The following is a 10,798-nucleotide window of genomic DNA, read 5'->3' on the forward strand; positions in this document are numbered from 1 at the left end:
GAGAAAAAGGTTTGCAAAAATATGAAGACAGCAGTTGAAGGGAGAAGAGACTTTGCCTACAAGGCTACATAACAACACGGAATAGGAGCGGTTTTTATAATTCCAATTTTACCCTTGTCTAATGTCTATTTCTCATATTTGCCACCCTACATTTTTTTTTTTTTTTTGAGTAAATGTGGACATTACTCAACTCTTTGTGCTCAGCATCTTTTCATTTTTTTTCTTTTTAACAAATATATTTTATTAAATATTTTTAAAATTTTATTAATATGAATAATTAGCAATAAAATATTATGATTTATTTGATATTCATATTCCCATATTAAAAAAAATAGTAAAATAATAATTATACTTCTTGTGATATTTGAGGCCTAGTTCTAGTTAGGATTAAGGTTATTTAAATATTGTTGATTATTTTAAAAATAATAATTTATAGTGGTTTTAGAAAGTGTAAATATTTTTGGTAAAAGAAATTTAAAAATATTATTATATAATGATAAATATATTTTAATTTTTTTAAATAGAAAATATTTTTATATTTTAATTAATGAATTATGCATTTTGACTAATAAGTAGTGGATGAAACGATATTATATATTTTTTATTTAAATAATCAAAACCTAACTCTTAGAATGAATTCTATATAACAGAAAATTATAAATAATTTTTTTCAACTCAACTTTTGGTCTTTTAAACAAATTTTTAGAGCACATCTAATTTTAAATATATAAAAAAATATGTTAAAAATAATTATGGAATTCAATTAAGAAAAATTTGATGTTATGATATATATATATATATATATATTTATATATATATATATATATATATATATATTAGATATATTAGATGAATATTTTTTTATTCAAACATATTAATTTACATTATGTCTTTTTTGTTAAATTAAGAATTTGAATTTCAATATCACATTCAAACTATATATCTGTTTTATTATTAATACATTTATTTTTATAAAATAATATATATGGTAAAAAGGACAATTGCATATACTACCTTTATTTTGTCAAAGTGATAAAAAGAATATATTATTAAAAAAAATTATATAGCATGATTTATAAATTTGGTAAGAAGTCATTTTTTAGTTTTTCATTTTTTTTTATCTATTTTAAAAATATATTTAATCTTAAAAAAGATAAAATTTATTAATGATGAAAAGTAGTGAACAATCCAATAAACATGAAAGATCCACTTGATCAATATAATGGATTCATATCAGATTTTTTGGAAATAGAATAGTCATAACAAAGATATTTAACTTAATTTGATATATTATTTACTCATCAAATATAAAGTTAATTTTATTTGCGAAAATAACCATAAATGTTTTTTTGGTCAACATAAATAACCATAACAAGGGATATAAATTAATGCTATTTATATAATTTTGAGATTATATGTTCATAAATGGAATATTCCAAACAAAGATATATTTTTGCAATCCCATAATATTAAATGCACCTATAACACTTTCTTTATTTCCTTAAAAAGACGAGTTACCAATAAAATCAACTCAATGAATTTACCATAAATTAAATATAAAAATAATTTTTTTTTACAGTGTAAAAAAAATACCTAAATTTACAGTGCCCCCTCCATATGTGAGAAACCCTTATTAATATTTTTTTTTTAATTTAGGAAATTTCATGTGTGTCAAAGCACTAATAATAATCAATGATTTTTTGTCTCCTTAATTCCGAGATGTTTTGACAGTAAAATATATAATAATAGTTATTTGGTATTGGAGTATATAAATTAAATGAAAATTATATATATATATATATTAAGGATTAATCAATTTTTGTTTATCCATATCTTTATAAATAAATGAAGATTATATAATATATTTTATAGAATTGTTCAATTTTTATTAATCTACGTTTTCTTCAAAAATATCACAAAAAATATATAATTGGATGCAACCCATAAAAAAACAAATAATGTTGAAGACAAATATTGTCTATGTTGTACATTTTACTCATATAACATAAAAATATCACAATAAAAATCATCATTCCAAAGACATTATACGGTTTATCTTGCCTTTTCTGAACATAATTTACGATGTTTGGATACAATTTTCACGGGTCAACACACGTAATCTAGGGTAACCCAACATCAAACTTATTAAGTGACAAAAGAGAAAATTATTAAAGATAGTAGTATACAATATCATTGCCAATTCAACAAGAAAAAACCTATATAAAAATGCAATAACATCTACACTTACTAACAATTTCAAAGGCTAACTGTATATAGTTAATTCGCAACATTTATACAACCCATTTCAAATAATACTCCTCAACTGCAATAATTTAGCCTCGCAAAAGTCTCACAAATCACAGCACAACACTCATTTAATTAATAGGAGAGATTACCATTACTTTTTTTTTTTTTATAAAGTTGGTGTTTACATAGACTGTTTATCTTGAAACAATGATTAAAACTATGAAAAAAAAACTTCTTTATTCATCTTCTAGTATACATACACAATCAAACTGTGTTAACTGTATCGGCCAGACAACGCAATATGCATCCAAAGCCAGCTTTCTCGGTCAACTTTTCATGAATCTTCAGACATTGATCACATGTCGGGCGATCTCCGGTGGATAATCCTCTGTACAAGTATCTATAATCATGTTTGAATGAATGAGTTAATAAATCTCAACGAAATTGATGAAAGGACATGCTAAAACCTAGAACGAGAAAACAAGAATAGAACATACTTCATCAGGATATCGTAATACTCAGGATCCAAAGTATAGAACATGCCTTCAACATCTTTTATAGCCATAAGTGCTCTATGAACAGCGATCCAGTTTGCAGACTACATACAAATGAAAATTATCACAAATGATATGAAGATTCAGCAAGAGAAAGTGATTGGCAGGAGGAGAACCTTGCATCTTTCGTCTCTTGTCTTTGGAGGTGAGCCTTCGAGAGCAGTTTTAAGCGCTTCCACTGGCTTTCCCCTAAACAGAGGGGTCTGACCAATTTAGGGTTCATCGCAATGTAAATCAATAAATTAATCTGGACAGATATAGAATGAATTTGATTGATCATACTGTTTGAGTAAACTCTCGATCTTGGTAGATTTGTGCTCTATTCTGGCAATTATGGCTTCTGCATTGTCTGCTTCCACAAATTCCTCTTGTCCTGCCATCTCCTCTACTCTGTCTCTTAATCTAGAACCAGAAGGAAGCATTTAGTTATTGGATTTGGATATTACTATTAAAGCAATCAGGCCTAATTGGGACATAATAGAAAACTAGTATCTTATTTGTTATCTTTCTTCAAACCCAATAGACGAGGCTAGAGATTCTTCATTTGAGCCCTATCATAGTCCATAGTTGTTTGTATTAAAAAATATTATGTTGCTCAACCTTTTCATGCCACTTTAATTTGTTACGTTGAGTTTTTTCTTACTAAACTTTTGAATTTGACGTTGGGTAGCAGTCCAATTCTTCATCAATCATCCTATATAGTAGATTGTCCGCCTTTATAAGTTTTTATTGTGTGTTTTCTTATCTTTTGAAGGTCTAAAGACTTGTTGAGGCTTAAGGACCACTGGTCACCACTCAACAAAGACCTAATTGGTAGTATAAGAAACAAGAAATTTGTGTTATGTTTCTTCAAGAATCAAGACCCAACACTAATTAAAACACAAATAGTTGGATAAGTGGATAAGGCGTTGGTATATGAAACCAGATATTCAAGGTACGATCCCCAACAGAGTCGTTTGTATATATTTTTTTTTGTAAATCCTAGTTGTTTCATAAATATATTCTCTCCTCTATTAGTCTTCATTGTGTTTGTTTTCTTATCTTGGGAAGGTTTCGAGACTCAAGACTTAAGGCTTAAGGAACCACTCCAACAATTAACCTATTGTCCATTTAAATGATCATACATCCAATATTTCTGTCATCCTCCATCATAGCAATCTTGATCATATCAGGTATCAACAGTATATGCATAATAAGTCATCATGATCATCTTGATACATCCACATTATCCATCATATTATCATCCAAAATCTCTACTCATCAAAAAGTCATACTTTGCCTAATCAAATCAAATCAGCCTAATCTAAATCACTTTCAAACGAAATAGTAACAAAGCTGCAAAAACTCCAAAACTGAAGCAGATTTCAGAATGATCTTTTATTGAGACTATATCCATTTCACATTCATTAACTTGTTCATCAATTCAATCAAAACAAAATTCTAACATGAACAAATATCTCATTCATATTAGCTTGTTATGGAAACCCAACAGTAAATCCCATCACTAACTTATGAAAAACTAATCGAATATAATCTCTAAATTACAGAATAAATTGAACAGAAGCAAAATTTATCATATCTTAGAAGATCAGCTCAAATGCAGCTTGATGTGTTCAGAATTTTGTTTACAGAAAGTTTGGAATCACAATTTCATAATCTGTGAAACAAAATCTAAAAGGGTACAAATAAGACTCACATAGATCGGTAATAAACAGATAGCCGACGCCCGATCTCCAGCTAGTCTGTATGCCTTAGCTGCCGCCCTTGTAAATTATCATAGACTAGAAGTTGGAGCTCGTCTGCTTGGAGCTCAAATGGAGAGTTAGAATGGGAAAATCCGATATTATTTTGATCGGTGGCTTAGATCTCAAAAATTGCCTGCCTTTTGTTCATCTTAGGGTTCCACTTTCGTTCTTATTTCTCTTTTCTCCTTCAACTTCAATTTGAATTTGATTGGGCTTAGTTTTGGTCTGTCCTAAAAAAGAATTATATTAGTTATAAGGTTTGATTTCAAATCCAGTTATTTGTTTGTAAAAAATTGGTCTTTATGAAAAATATATTAACTAAGGTGTGGTTGATCTATGAAACCCCATATTTTGGTTTTGGTTTCGTTCTCGGATTTTCTTTCTCAAAAAAATTGCATAAATCTTCGACGTCATGTTTATATAAATTCTCTCTCGATATTGAAATTGTCTCGCTTTCTTTTGCGATTTGTCAAGAGTCTACTTGGACGACAATCTAATATAAAATTCTAGTAAAAAAAATGTATCATTGGTCCTTGCTCAACTTTTTCTTGTTGATTTAATTTGTTACTTACATTTTTTATTTTTATTAAATTTTTAAATTCAAAATTGGGTGACTATGTGCTCTTGTCTCATGTAGTCGATTGTCATTCACTGTTACAAGTTTTTGAGTGTTTTCTTATCTTTGCCAAGGTTAGAAGACATGTTTTAAAGAAACACTACAATAAAGACTAATTGATCATTATGAAAATTAAGTAATTTTTTTTCATATTTTTCTTCATAAATTAAGACCAACACTAATTAAAATACAAATGTACTTTGGGTGTATCCCAACAAATTCAGCTTATTTTTCTTTTTGTGTGATAATATCTTTTAATGTTTCATTGTCTTTTCTTGTCACTTTAATTTGTTCTCTTAGATTAATTTTTTTATTAGAATTCTGAATTTGGATATGGGTGACAATCTAATTCTTCATCTATTTGGAAATTACAAGAGAACTAACGATAATCCACAACCATGACCTTTTTAAACTCAAAGGTCTTCTAGATGGTCGGTCTTTTAAGACGATTCTTACCACTGAACTATCTTAGTGGGATAGTTTAATTCTTCATCCTCTTATCTCATATACTAGATTGCTCTCTTCTTTTAGTCTTTATTATATGTTGTTTGTTGGCCATAATAGAATAAAAATATTTTTTTTTTATATTTCTTAAGAATAATTGTTAAGTTTCTTAAGTAACAAAACTAGTTAAAATAAAAATGGACTTTGTGGCCCAAAGAAGATAAGACACGAGTTTGCAAAAACATGGAGGTTTTGAGCTTCATCCCCATCAGAGTTGTCTATACTTTTTTTGGAAATTATGTTTATATCATACATCCACAACCATGACCCTTAAAATGAGACAGGGGGTAAGCACATAACCCGCAAACACACTTAATTATTTAACCAGACGTATAACTTGTTGTCTGATAGGCTCGAACTCAGGATCTCAGGAAGACTGAGAATATGATACACATCAATCGCAAGGTATGAGACGATTCAATCTCAATGCTGGGGAAGATTTTAATAATTTTTAATTTTTGACTTCTTCGAAACAAATGTTACAAATTGTCTCGCATTCTTTTTATGGTTTATCAAGTAATTTACCTTGTGCCGAAATCTAATATCAAAGCCTAGTAAAAAAATCATTGTTCCATTCTCAAGCTTTTCTTGCCCCTTTGTTTTGTTCATTTAATTTATTGTTTACTAGGCTTTTGAATTCAAAATTGTGTACCGGTCCAATGCTTCGTCTAGTAGATTCTCATCCTTTATTAATTTTTATTGTGAGTTTTCTTATCTTTTGAAGGTTAGGAGACATATAGGTTAAGAAAACACTCCAACAAATAACTAAGTCTTAATGGAAACAAATATCTTGTGTTATTCTTCTTCTAGAATTAATACCCAACACTAAATAGAACACAAATGGACTTTGTAGATGGAAAAGATGTGAAACGAGATTATAAAACACTTCAACACAGACCTAATTGACCTTATTAGAAAACATGTAATTTTTTTGTTATATTTCTTCAAGAATCATGACCAACACTAATGGAAATGCAAATTAACCGTGTGAACGCTAATTAAGACACAAATGAATTTCGTGGTCGATGAATAAGGTGTTGGTCTAAAAACTAGAGGTTATTATATGTTTGATTCCCAACCGTCATTGTGTATATATAGTGTGTTTGTTCTTTTTTAAAGTCTCAAGACTTGGGGATTAAAAAACACTCCAACTGTAATAAAAAATAAGTATCTTTTTTTATTTTTATTCAAAAGTTAAGGCCCAATACAAATTAATATACAAATGGACTAAATGGTCAATAAGGCGTTGGTTTCCGAAACTAAATCTTCTCTCTATAATGGTCTTTTAATTGTTTATCTTACTAGACTTTTGAAATTGAAGATGGGTGGCGGTCCAATTCTTCATCCTCACCTCTCATATAATATATTGTCATATTAGTGGTCCTATATGACCAACTCATCATTATACATGTTGAGAAAAGATCTAATCTAAACACACGATAAAAAAAGATATAAAGATAAAATGGTAAATAATAATAAGGAACACAAGATATAACGAGGTTCGGCCAATAATGTCTACATACTCGGGGAGTCATCAATTCTATTGATATTCCATGGAATAATGATCTAAGTAACCCTACGTTACCATGTCTCTATTTATAGGAGTACATCAAAAGCCTAAAAGACTAAACTACTACTCATAAACCCAATAAAAGCTTAAAACCCAATTACAATATATAAACTCTAATAAAATATGAGCCCAAAACCCAACAATCTCCACCTTGAACGAATACCGCGCTTATTGAGATGTGATGAATAAATTAAAAATTCAACAATCTCCACCTTGACGAATTTCACGTCACTTAGAAAATACACGACCCATACTCATCAATCTCCACATTGACAAAAGTCAAGCCATCAAAAATAAGTAGGTTCAACACTTCAATCTTCACCTTTGCTCGAGCCATTAATGAGATAACTTCTCCGTACCTCCACTTCCACTCAAGAGCCCTTCGAAGAATAACAATCTCCACCATCACATATATCGCGCCATCAAAAAGTTATGAGCCACACATCAATCTTTACTGCTCGAGCCATTCACGAGATAAATCATTATACCTCCACTTCCGCTCAAAAACTTAGAAGATAAAATTATAGAGTTTATAACACCAAATAAATTTGGTTAACCACGTTATTTTAACGACGAGAGACGTTCAACAACTCTCCCCAATCTTTGTTCATACAGTTGACATATGCGGAAACTAGAATTAACAATTTTTTATTATGTCAAAATAATCTTTACCTTTGTTTGTCACATACTAAGTGTCTTATTTTTCAAGTCCAACAATCGACTGAAACCAAAATATCGAATAGACCCAAGATGAACTTTCATCATCTACTTTTTCAAAATCAGATATCTATCGAAAACTGAGAACACCCAAAACAAGCTTTCATCGTCTACTTCCTCAAAATAAGATATCGATTGAAAAGCGAGAATACCCAAGACGAACTTTTATCGTATACTTCATAACAAATAAATTAGGCTATCACGACATCTCTTTTCTTTAGCTAAAGATCTGAAAAAGCATTTGTCGCCCATATTGCCTTGAACGTTGCATACTCAATCAAATTGAACCTCATACTTCTCTTTGACCAAATTAGTTTGCAATCTGCTAGTTTCTTGAATCCAAAACGGCTAGAAATCCAAAAATATTATTTCAAGATTCACTATCTCTTCAACTGTCTTCACCAATGTTTCAAATGATCATCTATAGTTTCTCTAAAAGAAATCGAATATTCTTCCATTTAAATTGATCGAACCTCTCATCTAACCCATTTTCATGACTAGGAATCTCATTCAAGGTCTCAATCATCTCATCATAAGATGACAAATCAATTATCTCATTTATCTAAACTATGATCCACTATATAGACAATTATGATAGAACAAAAGAAATAACAAAATCATCATTTTCAAATTACCGAGTCTCCAATCTAACTCTTTTTTCATGACTAGAAATCCACTCAATTTTTGATTTATCTTCTCACATTAGAAGATAATGCAACGATTTCTTCTTGGTTCGTTTGAGAGCTGCTCTCAAGATGTCTTCACCTCAACTTATAAGTATCTTTCACTAGTCTTTCTCTTCTTGGTCTTTCATTCATATTGTGTGTTAACTAGAATTTTGTCAATCCTTAATCACCCGCCAACTCAATGCAATCTTGCAATTTGGCCTGAAGGATTACCCTGTCAACATGTCGACAATGTTGTCATCGATAAATACCATTTTGATAATAACTTTCCATACTCAATCATGTTTTTGTCAAGTGTAAAAGCACATAATCTCACCACCGTCTTCATATTGATTAGTTCTTCCAATAAGATAAGGTCATAACCAAAAAGATACAAACTTTTTGGTCCCAACAAGTCAAAAAAACAAACTAAAATTAGGCAAACACTTTAAGCCCAGAAAAACAAACTTCGAGACGTCCAAACCTTGATCCTACCGTTGAAAATGTAGATGAATGAGTTACCAACCCTCTCGACAAAAACTCAGCGCAATCGGACTCCGTTTGAATTTTTGATCGCCAGTTTGATGAACCTTGCGCGGCTGTAGGCGAAAATCTGCTGCTAGATTTTCTCTCTACCTTTTTTTAATTTGACTTCTTCAATAACCATTTCCAAAGAAAAATCTCTCCAAACTCATTTTAGCCGATAATTTATTGAATTCAAAGCCCTCAACATAGTGAAATAATGTCACTCATGTATGCCAAGACAACAATCGGTTATAATAAAACCTCCAACTAATTTTCAAGAAGCATGAAGATGTATCATTTGTTCTCCACATTTTTCTAGCCAATTCCTGCATAGAAAAATCTAACAAGTCATGTATATGATTAGTGCACCCTCTCAACTCATACCTTAGAAATTATCATTCTTAGTAAACCCTTAAGGCATCAACACTCACTTGACTTGACAACTTCGCACCAGCACTTACCGGAATTGCCAATCAAAACCTACTCACAAAGTTTGATGCAAATCCAAATCCGGTCCTTATACACACTCTTGCAAACAAACCTTTAATCACTTCACATATTGCATCAACATTGAATAAACACTTCACCTTTTTTTTCAACTATAAATTTCAATCTCCCTATTGACGAATATCAAATCTCTTATAAGATAAATCACAATTCTCCATCTTTGAGAAATTTAAGTCAATCAAGCCTCAATATAAATCTAAAATCAAAGCATACAAAACTTTGATAATTTGATTAAAATCAAACAAGACTATACTAGTGAAAATAGGAATCAAATAGGTCTTAAACCTATTTTGTGAAAACAAAATAGACTTAAATAAAAAGTCTTAGTTGAAAAAGTCATTGACCGTTTCCAAGATTATTGGCTCATTTTCTTCATATATTATATATATATGAGTAATGATAGGGAACGCGAATCTAGACCTGATCCGCCAAAATAAAATATTTTGACACCGAATATTTTCTCTCCTCTTATAATTAATTTCTCTCTATACCTTTACCAATTAATTTATCCATATTCTCACGATTAATTATTTTCTATTATTATTAATAAATGAATTTTTTTCACTAATTTTTTTTATATTTGTTATCTCTCATTTAACTAGTAAAACATAATGACTTGTATTTATTAATTAATTTATTTTTTTGCTAAATCTTAAACTCTAGACCCTAAATCCTAAACCTTAAACCCCAGAAAGAGAGAGAAAAGCTTTGGAGATTTTTAAGAAAGCGCGATCGGCACAAGCGGCACAACTCGGCATGATCGGCACGGCAACACGATAGGCACATCCACAACACAATCGGCATAGGCGGCACGATATTGTCTTTGAGTCGGAAATCAGAAAATCGGTGCTGAAATCAGCATTGATCAAAGGAAGTGCGATCGTCATAGGAGGAGGCACGACACGATCGGTGCGGGCGGCATAGTAGGCACAGGCGGCACAACCCGATCTGCACAGAAAGCACGATATTGTATTAATCAAAGGAAGCACAATCAGTACAAACGACACGACACAATCAACACGGGTGGCACAATAGGCAAAGGTGACACGACCCGATCTACACGAACATCACAATATTGTCTAGTGACGTTCTGTTGTGTAGTTGGCGTTGACTGTTATTTCTGGTTTTTTATTTCTTTTGGCTGCTTT

General features: G+C 30.5%; 1 protein-coding gene across 1 annotated transcript; it reads right to left on the reverse strand.

Moving 5' to 3' along the window:
• Nucleotides 1-2,272: 2,272 nt before the first annotated feature.
• LOC124921667 (actin-related protein 2/3 complex subunit 5A) lies at nt 2,273-4,737 on the reverse strand. Its single transcript, XM_047462352.1, has 5 exons — nt 4,498-4,737; nt 3,084-3,203; nt 2,918-2,990; nt 2,745-2,845; nt 2,273-2,647 (listed from the first exon to the last, which is right to left on the reverse strand). Exons 2-5 carry the CDS (start codon nt 3,179-3,181, stop codon nt 2,512-2,514), a joined length of 408 nt encoding a protein of 135 aa, XP_047318308.1. The 5' UTR covers nt 3,182-3,203; nt 4,498-4,737; the 3' UTR covers nt 2,273-2,511.
• Between the last annotated feature and the right edge of the window lie 6,061 nt (nt 4,738-10,798).

This window comes from Impatiens glandulifera, chromosome 1 (assembly GCF_907164915.1).
Source record: "Impatiens glandulifera chromosome 1, dImpGla2.1, whole genome shotgun sequence".
Taxonomy (NCBI): domain Eukaryota; kingdom Viridiplantae; phylum Streptophyta; class Magnoliopsida; order Ericales; family Balsaminaceae; genus Impatiens; species Impatiens glandulifera.

Excerpts from the sequence above, each read along its gene's own strand:
- LOC124921667 (XM_047462352.1), bottom strand. The coding sequence starts at position 3,181 with ATGGCAGGACAAGAGGAATTTGTGGAAGCAGACAATGCAGAAGCCATA. Across the intron at positions 2,846-2,917 it reads CAAGAGACGAAAGATGCAAG|TCTGCAAACTGGATCGCTGT; the intron begins GTTCTCCTCCTG and ends ATTTGTATGTAG. Across the intron at positions 2,648-2,744 it reads TATTACGATATCCTGATGAA|ATACTTGTACAGAGGATTAT; the intron begins GTATGTTCTATT and ends ACATGATTATAG.